This window comes from Podarcis tiliguerta (assembly GCF_965153285.1).
Source record: "Podarcis tiliguerta genome assembly, chromosome: 3".
NCBI lineage: Eukaryota > Metazoa > Chordata > Lepidosauria > Squamata > Lacertidae > Podarcis > Podarcis tiliguerta.
In genome coordinates, this window is record NC_139536.1 from 83,365,158 (window position 1) to 83,385,920 (window position 20,763).

Sequence of the window (20,763 nt, forward strand, 5' to 3'; positions counted from 1 at the left end):
CAACCAAACCCTGTACACTATTGAAATGTTCATTTTGCCCACAAGAGCCAACTGGAAATAGCAGGCAAGGAGCAATAAAAACTAACCATGATTTGAGCGTGTCCATTAGGAAATGAACTTGAAGAATCTGCATTGATTGGATCCTGGCAGTTTCTTAAACGGCATCTAAACGCATCTTGAACCTGGTGAAAGATGCCAAGAATTCAGCACACCTCTTTAAAATATAGACAAAATTATTAAAAAGCAATAATAGCAATGCTTCAGTTGTCACAGAGTAGTGTTTAGGATGCCATCTTTGGATGATGCAGTACAGTTGACAGGACTGAAGCAAATACATAAAATAGTACCCCCATTGGGTTAATGCACAGCACACAAGCGTGTGCCTCCCTGCCCATACCTCAGATGTCAGGAGACACAAAAGGCACGTGTAACCACTGATAGGCCCAAGAGCACCCCCAACGCTGCAAACCCGGTGATAAATTTAATGCATGCTTTGTAAGGCCAGCCAGATGGAGAACACTTCAGACTGGTACTGTTTGTTTGCTAGCTTTTGCCGAATGCCAAGAGCAAGCAAACGACGGCTACCATCCTGGGGTGATCTCCATTATTTGAGCACACTGCAAAACAATTGAATGTGAGATCCTATTAAATTCTCTGTAGCTCCTCTGGCTTTTCTGATATTCAGTGCTCAAGGTATATTCTTTTAAAGCAGTTTCTTCAGGTTTTTTTCTTACCCTCTGACATGAAGCTGCAAGCTTCTCTCAGAGCCAGACACAGCAAGAGAGACAGATGTGCTGAACGTGCGGGTACCAAGGAAGTGGTTTCCTTAGCAACAGTAACCAATTCAAAGCTCTTATAACTTGCTCTCTCTCCTCACGTGTCCTCTATTTTTATTTTTTATTTTAAGTCTCTGCATTTTAGATATGGGGTGGTAGTATAGCTTTAAATGCTAGGCATGGGTTAAAAAGATACAGATACAGATATATATCCCAATGATTAAAAACACAGGAAAAGGAGAAAATAACTTTCTTGCCAATCTTTAGTGTTTGACATAATTCAAATTAGGATCTGAACACACACACCATATCTATCACCTATCTCAATAAAACATGTTTAACAAATTGCTGAATTCAAAACCTGGTAATTAAGGATTCATGACTTGGGGTCATTTTACACTTGTACTGAAATAATGTCTACTTCTGCCTACTTGAGATAGTAGCCATGCTATCATTTACATCAGGTGTGGGGGACTCCGAGCCCTCCAGATGTTGGTGGCAGATGCACTGGTTATTTCCTGCTTGGACTACTGCAGTGCGTTCTACCTTTGAAGGTGACTCAGAAAGTACAATTAATCCAGAATGTGGCGGCTAGACTGGTGACTGGGAGCAGCCGCCAAAACCATATAACACCGGTCCTGAAAGACCTACATTGGCTCCCAGTACATTTCTGAGCACAATTCAAAGTGCTGGTGCTGACCTTTAAAGCTCTAAACAGCCTCGGCCCAGTAGACCTGAAGGAGTGTCTCCACCCCCATCATTCAGCCCAGATACTGAGGTCCAGCACCGAGGGCCTTCTGGTGGTTTCCACACTGTGAGAAATGAAGCTAGAAGGAACCAGGCAGAGGGCCTTCTCGGTAGTTGCGCCCTCCCTGTGGAATGCCCTCCCATCAGATGTCAGGGAGATGAGTAATTATATAACATTTATGAAGCATCTGAAGGCAGCCCTGTATATGGAAGTTTTTTAAGGTTTAATGTATTACTGTGTTTTTATATATTCTGGAAGCTGCCCAAAGTGGCTGGGGCAACCCAGTCGGATGGGTGAGGTACAAAATAATAATAATAATAATAATAATAATAATAATAATAATAATAATAATAAGTGGTACCCTGGGTTAAGAACTTAATTCATTCTGGAGGTCCATTCTTAACCTGAAACTGTTCTTAACCTGAGGTACCACTTTAGCTAATGGGGCCTCCCGCTGCTCCTGCGCCTCCGCCGTGCGATTTCTATTCTCATCCCGAAGCAAAGTTCTTAACCCGAGGTACTGTTTCTGGGTTAGAGGAGTCTGTAACCTGAAGCGTCTGTAACCCAAGGTACCACTGTAATGGACTTGGTTGGTGTTGTCTTCATTTTGTGGGTTTACTGTGCAACTTTTTAAAATCAACATTGTGAGAAGCTTCAGATTGTATCTGAAGCCTCCCTGGTTTTTTTCCAGTCCTAGAGCATCCCTTGAAGCAGACTCAAGTAATTACGGGGAATTCTTCTGGACAGCGTGATGAGATTTAGTAAGACACATTTTAAGACATATAAAAAACTCCAACTACAGCTGCTTTCACGTCGGCACTGATATCATTTGAAACTTTTTATAGAAACTGAAGTTGCCAGTTCATTTATTCACCACACCTATATATGTTTCTCCATTTTCATGTACTAAAATGTCTGTTGCCGAGAATGAGAGGAAATGGACTATTTTCCAGTCTACAGTTTAAAAATGCATTATGAAATCCATGTTTCTTTAGATAACCATCTTTGATGGTGAGTCAAACCCTTAGGTAAGCCTTTCAGTGTAATATTTTATTAGCATTGGTTTAATCACATAAGGTTTCCAGGACAGATCCATTACGAGGATCCCGGATTTCAGATGGCTCATGCTCAATGATTCTGCTCTGCACAAGCGGTACAGATGCATGTTATATGGGATTTGGAAGGAACTCAAGTGGGGAAGGATCTTGTGATTACCAAATGGTCTGATCCAGATTCTGAAGCCATTTGCTATTGTTGGTTGAAATACCAGAAGGTTGTAAATGTCAGAGTCACAGAAGACCTCTTGGAGATAGAAAAAGGCAGAAAAGGAAACCTTTAATTTGTTGGGCTATTGGGCTTTTTTTTCTTTTTTTGCTACATTTGCATCTGAAATCAATCAGGTTTCTCTTGACTTTAGCTCTGCCCAATCTCCACTTTGACTTTTCATTCAGTCCACTGGTTCTTTGTAGCTATGCATGGTGGCTTTTTTCCTCAATAGGCTGTCACATCTGTTTGTCACAAAAGAACATTGCTCAATTGCCCTGCTTTTGATCCCAGATTTTTCCTTGATGTGCAACTGAATTTCTGTGGAGCGATTGGTATTGCTGTAAAATTTCACAGCGGCACATGACAAATGCCATCGGGAAGTGGTTTCCTTACCTCCCTTCGGAGAATGCAGTGGACCATGACAATGACGAAGCCCTGCAACGAATCAAACACAGCAAAGAGTATCTGAAATAATATCGATCTCTTGTCAGTCATCGCCAGAACTGCAGACATCCAAGTCAGAGCCAGGAGAGGCAACACAACACAGGAACTCCAAAGGGATGCCCTAGAAAGTGACAAAGAGGAAGGAAAAGAGCAACAACAGTGACACTGTAGAACCATGAGTGGACAATACAACCCTCTCTTCACATATATATATAGGCAAATGTATAGATAACATATTTAAGGGTGGCAACTTGTTAGTTAATGTGAAGACCAATGACAAATATTTAGAGATCTATAAAGATTGATATTTTATTTTCTACATGTTACTCCAGTTGAATTAAAAAGTGTGGTTGCCATTTCTTTTCCTTTAAATTAACTATATTCAGCATTAGTAACCATAGTTTTTCATCACTGTAGCATCCCCGCCCCCCACATGCACTGTATAAGATTTGTAACAAGAAGATGTAAATGATTAGGACTAACATGGCATTACTGGCGGTGGTGGCTGACAAAGCTGTTGTTGAAACTACTCCACACTTGGCACATTTGAGCGTCAAACCGCTATGAGGCTCACTCATCTGACTGCAAACAAACAGAACACCCACAAAAAAGAACAAAATATTGAATTTTTTGTCACCAAAAAAAGTCGCGACTGAAATTTAGCTTTTTAAATATGATGTCATGCAAGAAAATAAAATAGCAGGTAGACTTATTCAGAATTTACAAAGCTCTATTTGAATCATACATTGTTTTACATTTTTAAAGTAAAAATATAATGTTATTTGGGGGAGGGAAGTTTCATTTCATGCAAGGCCTAGTTCTTTCATTTAAGTCTTTTTTTTTTTAAGGCCCCCACAGTGTCCAGAGATAAATGTCACTTGATAACACCGAAGTAAACAAGCACGTGCTAGTGTAGGACACACAAGGTGAGATCCCTCTATTCAGACCTTTTACAAGACCAAAATGCTCATGATCATTTATTCGCTCAGAATGCAAGAGAAAGACAAATTGCCAGGGCAGCGTGTGCATACCTCTAATTAATTAAGAGGTGAACGAAGTTGGAAAATGACCACACACTAAGATGGCTCAATCAATGTACACTATGACATTGGCTGAAAGGTTGAAGGAGCTTTAAAACAAGATAGAATAAGCTCTTCCTTAGCTTACTCTAAATTTTTGCCAGAGGCTGGTCTGGATACAGGGTTTGAAATGTATGGAATTTAATGAAAGTATTATTTCAGGCTTGAAAAACAACATTTTAATAAAACACAGTACACAAGCATTAAGGTGAATATATGTGTGTACAGTATATGTTTGTTTGTACAACACACTGTATCACAACATCGAACAACTGGTTCAGTTTTCTTGCCCCATAAATTAGAACAACTGAATTGCCTGGCTATTTCCAGCCTTTCATCCACCCTAACAGTTTCAGTGCCATCTAAGTACAGGCTGGCTGCCAGTTAGCTATCAAGCTAGGCTTAAGGTCCTGCTATTAACATCTGAAGTCCTAACAGCTCCAGACCAGGTTACCTCTGAAATATGGCAGGCACCAGCAGTGATGCGCTTCCATTGCTCATTAAAAACAGGCATGTTTCCCCAAGCGTTTCCCTGACTGCTGATGCCAGTTTTTAATTATTCTCCTACTGTAATGATTATTTTAACTTTATGTTTACATTTATATCCAAGGAGCTAAAGGTGGCCTGTGTGGTTCTCCCTCTCCCTGTTTTATAATTTGCAATATCCCTGTGAAATAGATCTGAGAGAGAGTCGCTGGCGCAAGGTCACTCAATAATGTTTTTATCATTTTACGGATATGTTTTATTACTTTGTTATACAGTATTTTATGATCACATTATTTCACTGTAGTAAACTTATTTGTGTATGTTTTTTCTTCTTTGATTAAGAGAGTGATGCATTACTTTATTAAGTGTATTTAAATGCAAAAAGTAATATGTAGTGGAACGGTTTTCATTGAGCGGCGGAAGTTGCTGCAGATGAAATCCATGGGTGTCTGTCCAACAGCAGAACAGACTCCATTGGCAAAATGGATTCCGCTCCCTGCTGCAGCTCTACATATGCCCCCCCCCCCAATATTCTCAGGAAGGTTTTCAGAACCTGCAGGTTAGATATGGGGCAGCGCGCAGGAGGATTCAGGGCAAAGGAGAGAGGAAGGAGGAGTCTTGCTGTGCAAGTGAAGTCTGCTCATGTAATATTGGCTGTCACCCTGGATTTTTATAAAACGAAGGAAAAATCTTATTACTCACCCCACCCTCTCACACCATCTGCCTGTGAAAGCTTACATGTACCAAACAACTCATCCTATAAGATGGAATTTACTATTGGAATAAGCAATTGATAAAAAAATAGAGTGACCAACTTGAGTCCTGGGGTCCCTAATGTGATGGATGTGGGCACCATGGCAGCCTCGGACACCCCCTTGGTCTGTTGCAAGGCCCTGCTGCTCCTTCCATTTTTTATTTATAAAAGTGCAGGATGCTTCACTCTTATTATTAATTTCGGGTAGTATTGAGCTGGCTGGACAGGGAAACTGCAGGCTTGCAGTCACTCTGTCTTCTTATCTTCTTCTCCTCAAAATGCCTCAGGGTCCCAAGTTTTATCTGCTTTGTTTCCTTGTGTGTTTTTGGTTTTCCTGTTTATTTGGTGCGCCTGTGTGTTTTGCATCCTTGTTATTTTGTTTGGTTGAGAGGTGTTTTGCCAATTTCAAGGGAAGCTGTTGCCTGCTGCTTTCTCCATTTCATTTGTTTTGCAGTGTATGTAGGCCTTTGGCGCATTCCTTGGTTGTGGTAGTGTTGGTAGCTTTGCTCATCACCAGATTATTTGTGGTGCCAACAACCGTTTCTTAGATTTTCAAATGCGTTCCCAGAATCCAAAAGGCTAGGGACTCTTGGTGTAATGGCTCAGCTATTTTGAGGAATATGGTAAGAGGGATCAGCTTGCTTGAGAGATGGAGCTCAGTTTTTGTTTTGTATTTAACCAAACAAAACATATTCTGTCATAAATATAGATGTAAATACTGTAGCCAAAATCAACATAAACACGAAAATCTATATAACGATGTTGGTGTTTCATTTTATTTTGCACAAACAGGTTCTTGGAAATGAGAATGTTATGTTAATGTTTTTTTCATGTTGCTTTTTGGTGAAAGGCCCATAAAACAGCATACAAGAAAAAACAAATACACAATAAAAATAATTTAAAATTGTCTGGGAGATAACATAGTCCCTGAGAATGGAGGCTGGCCTGTTATGACTCTGGCCTGTTATGCTCAGAGTCATCATTTCCTGGGAAGATTCAAAATTGTGGGTCTGGAAACCAAGCTTTATGAGGAACAGTTGAGGGTGGTGGATATATTTAGCTTGGGAAAAAAGAGGCTGACAGAATATGATAGCTGTTGTCAAATTATCTAAAGGGCTGTCACATGTGAGATGGTGCAAGCTTGTTTTCTCCTGCTCTGGAGGGTATGACCTGAACCAATGTCTTCAAGTTACAAGAAAGGACACTCCAACTAAACATTAGGGAGAACTTTTTAACTGTAAGAGTTGTTTGATAGTGCCATGGACTCCCTTCACTGGACTCTCCTTCATCAGAGGTTTTTAAGCAAAAGTTGGGTGGCCATCTATCATGGATACTTTAGGTGAGATTCCTGCATTGTCAGGGGGTTGGGCTAGATGAACCTCAGGGTCCCTTCCAACTCTACAATTCTATGATTCCATGATTCTTTGATTCCACTCTGAGTATGACTTTGTCAGATACACCTCACTGTAGGAATAATTCTGGGTTCCATACAGACATCACACAATTTCTGTTCCTGTACCAGAGTTAAGAATGATTTTTATTTGGAGAATCTTTGGCCTCTTGAAGCTGTAAAGTGGGGTGCAAGTATTCTAAGTGAACTTTTTAATACATATATGTGTGTGTGTGTTGAGAACAGTGCTGCAAAGAATTGCTTGTTTCTGAAACTTGGATCAAGCAATCTTAAAGAGGAGATGATTATGTGAAAGCATTTTGAGACTGGATCTTACCACCTTAAGGTATGTTATAATATTCCATAAGCGTTTGTTACATTCCTTGAATGAAAATGCGTAGAGCCCCTTGACACCAATTTTGCAATGTGAAATTGGCAACAGCTGCTTTATGGCTGCTGATTCACATAGCCTTATCTAGAGGATAACTTCAACAATCATAACCTGTGGTGTCTTAATACTGACAAGTTTGCATGGACTAGAACCTCCTTTATCTGATTCAACTAATGGATATACATACCGTATTTTTCGCCCTATAGGACACACTTTTTCCCCTCCAAAAATGAAGGGGAAATCTGGGTGCGTCCTATAGGGCGAATGCAGGCTTTCGCTGAAGCTTGGAGAGCGAGAGGGGTCGGTGCGCACCGACCCCTCTCGCTCTCCAGGCTTCAGGAAGACATCCGCAGCCTAGGCAGCCCTGCGAGAGTTCCTGCATTTGTTGTCTAGGCTGCAGATAGCAGCCTGCTTCCCGGAGCACTGGGCATGCTGAAAGCAGAGCTCCCTGTGCTTCGGGAATGCATCCGCAGCCTAGGCAACCCTGCGGGAGTTCCTGCAGGGCTGTCTAGGCTGCGGATAGCAGCCTGCTTCCTGGAGCGCCGGGCGCACTGAAGCAGAGCGTCCCTCGTGCCGGGCAGACATCCGCAGCGTGGGGAGCCCTGCAGGAGTTCCCCGCAGGGCTCCCCTCGCTGCGGATAGCAGCCGGCAGCCCGGCGCGAGGGGCGCCCTGAAGCAGAGCGCCCCTCGCGCTGGGCAGACATCGGCCAGCCCCACAAGCTCGGGGGACAGCAGGGAGGTGCAGCGCCGCCATCCCGCTGTTCCTCGACCTGGTTTGGTTTCCCCGACCTGGTTTTGGGGGGGAAATAAAGGAAATTCCCCCCCTTTATTTCCCCCCCCAAAAAACTAGGTGCGTCCTATGGGACGGAGCGTCCTATGGGATGAAAAATACGGTACATATTGGTATTTGTGAGCGGATATAAGTGGAACCAAATCACGTGTCAACAAGTAATGGTATAGTCTGCCTGTGAGAAACAGCTATTGAAGAACAGCTTTGGTTAACAGAGCAGTCTTATCATGCTAATTCATTATTCTTCAAAGGATGCAATCTTATCAAGATTAAATAGAGCATTAACAATCAATAATGAAATATCATGCAGTAGGATCTAGTCAGAGTTAAGCACATGTAAGTCTCACTGGGAGAGTTAAGCCCATGTTTAGATCTTCCCCACTGAATCAATGAACCCTGATCTAAGAGAATGTATGCTTGCCTGAATAAAAGAAGCTGAAATATTGACGATCAGCTGTTTGGTGGAGAAGGGAGAGCAGGGGTAACAGAATCTAGCACCCAGACCCTCTTCTGGACAGCCCCTAAGTTGTAGAATTCCCTTATCCGAGTGGTGTGTCTGGCACCTGAGATGTATATATATTTAGGGCTTAAACTACCGTATTTTTCGCCCCATAGGACACACTTTTTCCCCTCCAAAAATGAAGGGGAAATGTGTGTGCGTCCTATGGGGCGAATGCAGGTTTTCGCTGAAGCCTGGAGAGCGAGAGGCATCGGTGCGCACCGACCCCTCTTGCTCTCCAGGCTTCAGGAAGCTATCCGCAAGCCTTGCAAGCCCTGTGGGAGTTCCCACGGGCTCACAAGGCTGGCGGGCAGCAGCCTGCTGCCCGAAGCACGGGGAGCCCTCCGGAGGACTCCCCGTGCTTCGGGCGAGTGTCCGCAAGCCTTGCGTGCCCGACGGGAGGTCCCGCCGAGCGCGCGAGGCTTGGGGCGGCAGCCTGCCGCCCAAAGCATGGGGAGCCCTCCGGAGGACTCCCCGTGCTTCTGGCGGGTGTCCGCAAGGCTTGGGGCGGCAGCCGCAGCTGGGGAGAGGAAATAATTTTTTTTTATTCATTTCCCCCCCCCCCAAAAAAAAACCGAGGTGCGTCCTATGGGCTGGTGCGCCCTATAGGACGAAAAATACGGTACTCTCTTAACTGATTGTAATATTGTATTTTGAAATTGCTGTTACCTGCCATGGGACCTTATGGTGAAGGATGGGTAAAGAAAATGAATAGATAAGCAACAACAGATTGGCAGGAATCCAGCTTTTTCATGGACTCATGCTCCCAGGCCCTGTCTGAAAGGAAATGCCTCACAATTGCATGGACAGAACCCACTCAATGCAAAGAAGACAAAAAAGGGGATCAATTTATAGAAAACCTTAACCATTAGTAAAGTAATATTTTGTTTGCCTGGTGTTATATTCTGATACTTTATTGTGGTGTATTACATATGCAAGCAAGCAAATGGTCCGCCTACCACCCATTTTATCTTAGGAATTACCTTGGGAAATCTTTTAGGGGAACATTCTAACTAAAGAGCATTACATAAGTCTGCGTCTCCATTCTGTACAAAGCCAATATTTTAGAAAGCCAATAATTTTGACATGCATAATCATTATTCAGGCTTTTGACTGACTTAATACCATTGTACTTGTGTTTTATTATTTTACTGTTGCTCAATCACATTTCCTCAGTTTTGGAGATGAATAAAATAGGTTAGACAGCTTGTTAAACTATGCAAAAAAACATTCAAAGTGCAATCAAATAAATAGACATTTGGTAAACATAATATATACATAGAGACAAAATAAATAATTGAAAATAAGTAACAGATTTTCAGTAGGCCTGGGGGGAAAACCCAACTTCTGCTTACCCCGCTCTGTGTTTGAGTTTTTTATCTAGGATTCCATCTCTGGAAACAAGTTTATTAAACACCAGAATGCCAATCACCATGTTGACCTGTTAAATATAAAACAAACAGACGAAAACACAAACAGTCACCCCTTTAAGTGATACTGAATTAAGGACAGGGCAGGGGGGAAGATAATAAGTGTGTAGTGCAGCACAGGCAAAGAGAAATAGCAGGGCATTCCTGGTGAAAGGGAATAGTTTTGCTGGTATGCACCTCTTCTTATATCTTATATAAATGCATCAGATTCAGAGGTGCCCCACTATCAATGGAAGGGCTCCTTTGGTAGAGGGAACTGTGATTCTACTGAAGCTCCCACCTGGAGGAAAAAGGTAGTATCCCCCCCCCCCCATTCCTCATCCTTTTTTGCAGGTTCCAGTCTCTTTTCAGACATTGTGGTGTAGGATCCCTGTCAATCCAGAGCTGATTTTTTGGAGCTGCAGAGGTAAGGGGGATTTAGAAAACAAAATCACTTCCACTCTCTTGCGAATGGGCTTATCCACTTCACCGACATCTGCTCTGCACAACACAGAATCTAGCTCCACATCTGTATCTGCAGTCACCTCCAATCACTATTTTGCAGAAAGGATTAGACTAGGCATTTAGGTTTGTGATATAAGAGACTTTTTGCGGTAAGGAAAGTGATGGAGAAATGCACTAAAAAGTGTGGGATAACAACTGACAGATGGGAAGTCTACACAAACAAATTAGAATTAACTATCACTATCATATAACGTTCCCACAAACAGATCAGAACAATAAGCAGCAGTCACCAAACAACCTTAGTGCAAGCTTTGTGCAACTGAATTAGGATAAGTGCTCAATGAATAGATTGTCTGGAGGATCTCTCTCGCCACCCCCTCTCTAGACTACAGGAGTGCTTCCACAACCTTGTCTGAGTTTAAAAGGCAGGGCTGATATTAATTGGAAGACACAGGCAAGTAGTTTGATCAGGCAGGTTGATGCTGATGACATTCAAATGACCTAGATTATTTTCTTGACTGCTATCATTTTTAAGGCATACAGCCAAAGTTGATGGGGAAATGCGCATTTCTGACAAGAAGGCGATTATGAAAAGTGACATTGTTTTCTTTTGCTTGGATTACTGAAGTGTTTCAGATACGATGGCTTGTTCCTTCTGCACTGTGTTAGTTACAAAAAAACAAAACCAGGCAGAGATATAGATTCTTTGAGGCTTCAAAGTGCTTCAGAGCCAATAAATATATGGTAGTTTCGGCTCAAAGTCAATTCACTTCAAAGGATTAGTAAGATTGGAGGCAGATCTGCATTCAGAATATTCAGAGGATCAATAGACACACAGTCAGCGTTTTCTGTTTTTGTGCACTGGGGGAAGGAGTGAGTATTAAGCAAGTAGGTGATTGTAAGCTTCTTAAATTAATTTCCCCCTCATGCTTTCACTAGAGCTTATTAATTTGAAGGAATGAAGGAGGCGAGAATGTAAGTTTGCATGCTCTCTTCTTGCTTTTTCTGAATTTCACTACAAGGTGAAATTGCCCTGAGAAACCACACAAGAAGTTCCAAAAGAAATTGTGTTAACACAGCCATACTGGGACTGCAGGCTGAGAAAAGTTTGATTTTGTATTCCTTTACAAAGTGCAGTTGTTGAGAATAATCAACTGTAATCAAACATGGGGCAAAATTCAGGGATGGTGAACTTGTTAGCTGGGGGCCAAAAGGAACCCCCAAAGCTCTCTATTTGCTTCTTGGAAATCTCCTCAGCCCACGCCCCCTCTGTACAGGCCACACCACTCATTGGCACACATATTATACATACCCCTTTTATAAATACAAGTGCACAAATTTAACATGTGTTAAGAGGGACAACCGCCCATTAATCATCTGTGTATTTGAGATACTGAAAGTATATGCAAAATAAGTATGCATTCATAACTTCCATATCAGAATTTAGAACACTTAACATACTAGCCAGTCAGTGATTATGTTACCATGGTTACTTAAAATAGGTGATTTTAATGTTTACCAAGACAACAGCGGCTGCAGGTCCAACAAAAGCATAGAGAAGTCCTCCTTCGAGAGAGAGCCAGCAACTGGAAAGAACATTAGAAAAGAACTAATAAAAATTAATAAGGTTTATTATTTGTCTGTCTATATATCTGTCTACTGATTGTGGGGCCTCACTGATTTTCTCAGTCTTGGAATATCAAAATGTTTAAGATACTTTCTGTTAGCAAAGTCACTTAAATGACACAGACAGGAGAGAAAAGAAATTCTAATTATCTGAGGAGAAATAAGCAGAGATTTTGTCTCTCTTATTTCAGGCCTTGTTTATAGCAGGGTGACATTCAACCAAATTTACAGAGGAACAATTCCCTCATATCCACACAGCCAACCAGAAGACATGCTATTTCACCAAGTATCTGCTTAGTTACTAAGCAACACCTCCCCCTCTTGGCTAGATGACTTTAATAACAGAAGTAATCCTTATGTTCAAATGGAATGATCCCTGCTGTTGCACTTCCAACACTTTCACAACAAACAGAAAACAGAGATTTATTGCACATGTAGGCCAACACACCCCAATAAATCAGGAAGTCTGAAAACTAGCCATTTCCAAGACTATTTAGCTGCAGTCTGCAATGTATCCAACCCTGCAGAATGCAACCTGTACTTGCTGTTCTACTACAAGGACAAAGCATATATAGCTGTAATATCTTGTGTATTACTTAAGGAATATGAAACCTAGTTTACTTCTATGTGGAAGAAATATGAAACCTAGTTTACTTCTATGTGGAAGAATATGTCTGAGAATATATTGTATTTCATGCTTGCTAAACATTTCAAATAAACTGTCCTTAAAAAAGTGTTTCTGCCAGTACTGAACATTTAGCATTTTTCATTCAGCAGTTTTCAAGTTACAGCACCATGGCAAAAAGGAAATCTACCTTCAAGGAAACCCTTTTTTTATGTGTGTGTGTTAAATGCTAAAATAGCTCATTTTTAATACAGTTCAACTTACAATTCTAATGCTAATTTCTCACACTTTGTTGCATTCAAAGCATCTTCCAAGTATTTTTTCACAGACTGAATGACACAATTTAAGTATTTTTCTGTTAATGCTTCATTGATGTGTTGCTTTTCTATTGAAAATACTTCATGAAGTAGACACCAAGTCACTCATCTAAAGCTCCAAATAAGATGTAATGATTTTAATGGAATACATGTAGCACTCTCTCAAAATAAGGAGCTCTTAATCCATCTCACAGGAGTGCCTGGCGTGCTCTGGTCCATGGGGTCACGAAGAGTCGGACACGACTGAACGACTAAACAACAACAACAATCCATCTAAATTCTAAGTGCCTTTAGAGCAGAGCTTTCCAAATTTTTCATGTTGGTAACACACTTTTTAGATATGCATAATTTTGCAACACAGTAATTCGGTTTTACTAGCAAACTGGAGGTTGAACTAACCCCTTTCCAGCCCTAGGAGGAGTGTGAGGAGCATTCACATGACCCATTTAATGTGTTGCGACACACAGTTTGGAAAGCTCTGCTCTAGAGAGCTGTTGAATGCCCTCCGTGCTCTGGGAACTTTAGCTCATTTGCCCAGCGTTTGCAAAAGGAATGGTGAAGTAATAGCTGCTTCAAGGCAGCTTTCCCAAAACTGTTGCCCTCCAAATGTTTTTGTCTGTAACTCTCATCAGCCTCAGTTTTACCAGTTTGCTGGGGCTGATGGGAATTGCAGTCTAAAACATCTCAATGATCATGCGTTATATTCCTAAGCCACCTGTTTCCTACTCACTGGCATTCCCTATCCTGTCACTACTGAATCTCATTTCCTTTTCCATATCAAATCCTGCAGAATAGTTGTTCAGGGAGAGATAAATGAATAGGAGTGGATATGGGCACACCATGCCTCCTTTGCCGAACTCTTATTAATCACAGTAAGCTCTTGGAAGAAAGGGGATGGTAAATCTGCATTTGAGTAAGAGGCTGTTTGCTAGAAACAACTGAAGGAAGAGGCCAGAACAGGCACACTAGGGAAGAAGCCTCAGGCTCAGGTACTTCTGTAGCGCTCTGACAAGATGAAGACAATTTCCCCATTCAATAGATAGCAATTTGCTGTCCTTTGGTAGCTTTCTGCCACATTTCTCCTCAACTGGGCCTGCCCATTGTTTACCAGCGCACTTATTATTCACCTTTAAACAACTTCCATGTCAGCACAGAACAGTAAAAATACCCAAAAGCAGGTTGTGTGATAAACGGATGGAGGAGCAGGTGGTCATTAAAAACGTTTATTATTATGGAGTGACTTACTAGTTACTGGTTCCGTATCCTTTTGTCTTGGTAAAACCTATTGATATAGCCACCACCAATGCTGGTAGACCTGTAAGAGAAACCCCCAGTGATTAGCTTAGTGTCAGGCACGTCCAAAGTCCGTTTTGGGGGCCTAATCCGGCCCCTGTGGCAGTTTTCCTGGGGTAAAATCCTAAAAAAAAAAAGCTTAACAACTTTGGCCGGCCCCCACAGCCCTTCACTTCATCAAATCTGGCCCTGTTTGGAAAAAGTTTGGACAGAGCATGAGTTACTTAATCTCAGGGTCATGGGTCTGAGTCCTCCATTGGGTGAAAGATTCCTGCATTGCAGGGTGGTTGGACTAGATGATCTTCGTGATCCCTTCCAACTCTACAATTCTGTGATTGTATGATTACTTCCCTACACATTTAATGGCTCTTGCCACAACATATTTGTCAAGTCTCTAAGGTGCCACAGTGCCTTTGTGGTTTTTGCTGAAATATGGGCTACTCTCTTAGAATTTATCCAGCAACCGTTATTCCTGTGAGCTGCAATGCATGCTTCTTTTTATGGGATGTGAAAAACCACAGCTTACTATATTAACCTATAGAGATTGATTTCATAGGGAGGGGTGGGGAAAAAAAAACTTTTTCACCAACATGTAATGTTAATGCACACTTCACCTACCAGGAACTTGTCAACAGTTCAGCTTCCATCCCAGCATGCATCATTTTTATGTTGCTAAGTGACCAGTACATTTGACATAGCATACAACAAAGAAACCACACTGAGCTGTGATGTATTTCAGTGAGGGTCTTTAAAATAAAATAAAATAAAACATTGCTTGTGTTTTTGTTATTACCGTGCTTTACTGAGAATCTGCTAAAGGCTGTAAGTTATGGTGTGATAAGCTCTCATAATCAATGAGACATTCATCACCAGCCATATCTTGAAGCAGATCAATAGAATTAAATTATATTCCTGCTTGCAATTCTATAGAAAATCTCCCAGTACTAATATTCGGTTTAGAAACCGTGCAATCTACTACCTGTCAGGATTATTGAAACATGCATTCATGTTCCAAAGGTTATCCGTGCATGAAACATTAAGCTGAAAAACATCTTAGCTGAGTCATATGAACTCACCCCATCCAAGGCATAAAAAGCGTTTCCTTATGAGTCGTGTCCTAATTTTTCCAGTAACAGCCATGTAAGACTGCCACGCTTCCGTCAAAACCCAACAAAATGAAGCTAAGAAGAAGAAATGTAAAAATGCTGTGGTCGTGGTACAGATCCCCTGCAGACAGAGAAAAAGAGAGAATGGTTGTATTTAAAACTCAGAGATAGTCAGTTAATCAAAGGACTGATAAAATTTCAACAGTTTCTACTATGGTAGAATTTCTACTATGCAACAAACTCAGCTTTTATACCAGAAAATGATAAAATGTCTGGCTACATGCATTAATGTACACTAATTGTGAGTGGGAAGGCGTGTCTTCTGATTGAAGCCCAGACTGGCCTCTTTGTAAACCATCCATGTCTCCAAGTTGTCCCCCCAGTTGGAAGGAACAGTGGGCATGCTGTCATCATAGGGAACACTGAAAGTGCACTGCCCAGATAACAAAAGGAACAGGAAAATAAAGTACAGTATAATTTATAATCCCTGCATTACACAAGTGTGTGAATTAGGACAGGAAAATAGTGTCTACCTGGTGTGCACTTGTGTGCAAGAATTCCAACACATATGTGCAGGAATAATGCACCTGAATGCTGCCTTCCATCACAAACTCCTTGCATGTGAAAAGACAGCCCATTGGGGGACAAGGATTTTGTCTATACTGGAGTTTAATGTGGATTTGAAGCTGCTTGTGTCCCTATTTTGGAGGAAGAGCAGCGCCCACATAATGTCTTCCTTGTCCAAAAAGCAGCCCACAATTCCCACTCCTGTTAAATTCGGATGTTTCCGATCCTCAGATAATTTAAAGAGGGAAGAAAATGCAGTACAAGATAGCACATTACCCAACTTAGGAATGCATTGACGCACATTGAGTGGGTAGGTCTCTTTAAAAAACCAAAAAGCGTGTGATGGCATTTCTCTGGGCCACATTTATCAACACATTCCCTGCTTCCATTTTGTTTCTATTAGCCCAAAGGTAATAATACCACCTGCCTTTTTCCACCACTTGTAGTATTTGTATTTTTAAAGCAGCTCTTTTGCATAGCCCTGCTCTAGTTCTAAACAGCCGTATTACATTTTTAATGCCCTTGTAAGTGCAGGAGGCTGGAAAAGGAGAAGAAAGGAAGTAGCAGCCTCCTGTGTGAGTGACTCCAAATCCTTTCCTGCCTTGAAGCAACACATTTATTTTTAAAAAATCTTGGCTGCACTTATGGTCAAATCTGGTATATAAAAAAACTTGTATTTCAACTTTTAATATATATATATATGAAAATGTGTGTGAGCACAGGTAAAACGAGTACCTGCATGCATGTGTACAACACACCTCAGGTTTCCAGAACCTATGGTGCATGCAGAAGTACTAATTGAGGTTAGGAGAGAACAGTGCTCAGCGCAAATGCATCTTATCAAGCACTGCCCACTAGTGTGGACAGGAAACACACAGAGAGACTTTGGAGGCATAAAACTGAACGTGCTCATGTGTGGCCAAAAGTGCAAAAACCCATGAATACGGCAACACCCCAGTGTGGACCCAGCCTGGATATCTTTCAGACATACACTAGTTCTGCTAACCATCCACGATTAGTTTGAGTAAGAAATGCAATAGGGCAGAAAAGGAGGTTGCTTTTTGTGTTCCTTTTGGCTATGAAACCTTACAAAACATGCATGACACAACAGCTGTAGGGCACTCCTCAGCTTTCGAATAGAACCAGTGCAAACCAACAATCCTAATAGTATCTCTCTCTCCCCCAGACAAATTGCAAGTGTACATTTGAACTCCAAAGGGGGAAAGGGCTAAGCTCCTTGCCTTATGGAGATTTCACTGCAAACTGCAAATAATTTCAACCCATGGGAAACCTCTTTATATATTCAGCTGCCATATCTCTATATATTTTGAAGTATGGTTTACACAATGTAAAAAAACTACACCGTTATTTGGGTTATCCCCCTCCCTCCATGCATGTCAGTTTCTACCATCTGAGAGGCTCTTTGAAGCCATCGATACAAGGCTCTCATCTGACACTGTACCACTTAATTAAACTTGACACAATGGCTCATATAAGTGAGCTTGACTTTCCTATTGGAAGTAAATTATGATCCATCATGTCCCTGCTTTGCATTCACTACAGAGCCCTAGATACTGGAGATTTCATAATATAATATGAAATGACATAGTAGCACTCTAGCATCAAAGTAACACGGGTAATTTAAAGGGATACACTGCACAGGTTACATTTCCTGGCAGCAAACAGTTGTTTGCAACAGACAAATGAACATTTAAAATTATGAAGTTATTAGTGTGGGATGGGTTGTTGATGGCTAGGAGAGGATATACTAAATACAATTTATCCCTCCAGTCTCCCATGTGTGTGTGTGGGTTAAGCAGAGTATTAAATTTCCATCCTTAGCAACAAAAATATAAGCTTTGGAACTAGGCTGCGAAGCCTTTCCTTTTCTCAGCAATTCCAGCTCATGAAAGGGAGCTGGCTTCCCCCCTTTTTAAACCCTTCTTAACAAACAATCAGACGACAACTTAAAAAGAAAACGTAAAAATAGCCTTTGCTTACTTAACAGTATTGCATTGGATCACAGCAAAGGCTGCAGAACTATGCAGGTAAAAATCGTTCTAGGTTTCAAGATACTTAGTTGATTAGAAAAATGGAGTCTGTGCTCAAGGACGGTGCAGGCAGACACCTGTCCATAGCTGTCAACTTTTTCCTTTTCTTGCGAGGAATCCTATTTGGAATAAGGGAATTTCCCTTAAAAGGGGGGGGGGAGTTGACAGCTATGCACCTGTCTACACTGGAGAATTGGGAGGGGGGGGGAGAGAGGTGGCAGGTAGAATTAAATGTCTTGGTTTTTCCCACTACAGTAAACAGAGGAAATGACATCGCACAGAGCTCTCTCTCCATCAATTCCATTACAGTGGTACCACGGGTGACAAACACCTTGGGTTACAGACTCTGCTAACCTGGAAGTAGTACCTTGGGTTAAGAACTTTACCTCAGGACAAGAACAGGAATCGCGCGCCAGTGGCGCGGCGGCAACAGGAGACCCCATTAGCTAAAGTGGTACCTCAGGTTAAGAACAGTTTCAGGTTAAGAACTGTCCCCCGGAACGAATTAAGTTCGTAACCAGAGATACCCCTGTACTATGGTATGAGTCTGCCTATGAAGCAGTACAGTTCTGTGGTTGTTTGCCCCTAGACTTTCTAACTGTTAGTTATTTGACTGCCAATGTCCCACAATTAGAGTCTTTCTTCTCTCTTCCCAGCTCTGTATGCAGGCAACAGGCACTTATGTGGGGAAGGAGTTTGCTGCCAGTGTTTATGTATGCAGAGACAAAAGTGGATTTGGCAATTTAGGCACTTATCCTGGGGTGGGGTGGGGGTTTCAAGCTCATTTTTCAAATGCTTCATTTTCTGTGATCTCAAATCAGCATCTAATCCAATTCAATCATAAAGTGCTACTTGACTTCCTGATCTTAAGTATATAAACTGATGTACCCGCCTGCTATACTGGTGTTAAGAAGATGCCTTGTCACAACACAGAGAGCAGAATTATTCCTAATCACAAAATGATAAATAGAAACAGCATAAAGGTGAAGGTAAAGATTACTAAAATACTTCAAAATATATACAAATCATTTATGCAAACCGAATGATATATCCATCAAACAGCACAAGTTTGCTCTGGATCCCAGATGACTGCAGCTAACCACAAAAATCACATATGTCCCATAATAAATGTTTTAGGCTTTAGAGTGGCACAAGTCTCTGTTTTTTAAAAAACAAAAGAAATAGTAGAGCTATCAAAATCAAAATGCTTTCCATAATATTTTGTTGGTGAACAGTATTACAAGTCAAAATGAAACCACAGAGTTGCTTTAAGTGAAAAGATAAAGGGATGTTGCTCCGTTTTAGAGCATCTTTGTTTCATGCAGAAGCTTCCCTGTTCAATCTCTGATGTCTCCAGGTAAGACTGGAAATATCTCCTATGTGAAAGCCACTGCCTGTTGGTGGAGACATTACAGAGCCAGGCAGAATAAAGGTTCTGACTCAGTATACAACAACTTCTTAGTTTTAGGTTAGCAGAAGTTTTAGGTAGCAAAGCTCACACCATGTCAATCCTCAAATAACTTCCCAGAGTTTAGACTTCGTGGCTTAAATTCTAGAAGCCCACTGCATGAGTGGAAAGCACTTCCTCTTACACAATGGGAGAGGTCACCATTTTCTGCTAATAACCTCCCCCCTCAGTACTGCATTGCATGACATACTGTTTAACTTTTTCAAGCCCCAAACTGGGACGCACTCTGAGACAAGTCTTGTGACCTGCGCTTTTGCACTTTTGGGGGGACTTTTCTGCACTTTTGGGGGGGATGAGAGCACAGCGTGAGAGCATGCAAGGTTGTGGCACCCCAAATGGCCCCTATGATCTTGCTTAAAAAAAGGGGATGTCCCGTTTTTTTCTGGGGCACTTGGGAGGTATGTGTTGAACTGGAGTCTCCCTGCCACCCTCAGAAGCAGCTTTTCAAGGAGCACCTGGGGGCTACAGCATGTGGGGCCATTGTGGGGTGGGTAGAGAAGCTGCTTTGAGCCATCAGAACTTAGCCTGCAGTTTAAAATCCCAATCATTAGTTTCAGGGCTGGTGAGCATATGATCTGAGGGTGTAATGAGAATTGCAATGTATAGTGGTTTGAGAATCAGGCTCCAAGTCTATGCAGAATGTTTAGCATGGCAATTTCTAAAAAGCATGCTATTTTAATCCCCATGAAATCAGGGACAAACGTGTTATTGACTTCGGTGATTAAAAATTTAGGCTCAACACGGTGTACCTGCGAATGCCGGCAGTGACAGGCAGGGAAAAACATACTATGCACTAAACCTACTAACTGGATTATTTTCAGTTACAGGAACAGACAGGGGAGAATAGAAGAGAGGAAAGTTATAGCATGCATATTGATCTTCAGAAGCAACCACAGTAGGTAGTTGTGGAATCAAACTTTATTTTATTACCATTCATCCTTATATTTAACAGCTTCAGCATGGTAGCCAATCATCCCATTCAGGTTGCTCGCCTCCTCCCCTTGACTGGGTAAAATATTGCAGTATACAAGATTGTGCACATGAAAAGATGGTTTTGAAATCCAACCAAGGTAACAAAAATCCCAGCCATGTAAGTATACTTGAGCTACTACCGTTTTTTTCGCTCCACAAGACACACTTTTTTCCTCCTAAAAAGTAAGGGGAAATGTCTGTGTCTTATGGAGCGAATGTGTGGTCGATCACTGGCTCCCTT

At 41.6% G+C, this 20,763-nt stretch overlaps 1 protein-coding gene across 5 annotated transcripts in view; it reads right to left on the reverse strand.

Annotated features, from left to right (window-relative positions):
• ADGRB3 (adhesion G protein-coupled receptor B3) overlaps window positions 1-20,763 on the reverse strand; it is a 436,348-nt gene that overhangs the window by 29,252 nt on the left and 386,333 nt on the right. For 4 of the 5 annotated variants that reach the window (XM_083431407.1, XM_083431405.1, XM_083431408.1 and 1 more), the window contains 7 exons: window positions 15,435-15,585; window positions 14,311-14,380; window positions 12,017-12,083; window positions 9,979-10,064; window positions 3,718-3,816; window positions 3,184-3,355; window positions 87-182 (listed from right to left, as the gene is read on the reverse strand). In XM_083431407.1, the coding sequence (XP_083287533.1) occupies window positions 87-182; window positions 3,184-3,355; window positions 3,718-3,816; window positions 9,979-10,064; window positions 12,017-12,083; window positions 14,311-14,380; window positions 15,435-15,585 (741 nt within the window). The remainder of the gene's footprint in view (window positions 1-86; window positions 183-3,183; window positions 3,356-3,717; window positions 3,817-9,978; window positions 10,065-12,016; window positions 12,084-14,310; window positions 14,381-15,434; window positions 15,586-20,763) is intronic. The other variant, XM_083431406.1, reaches the window with a different exon arrangement.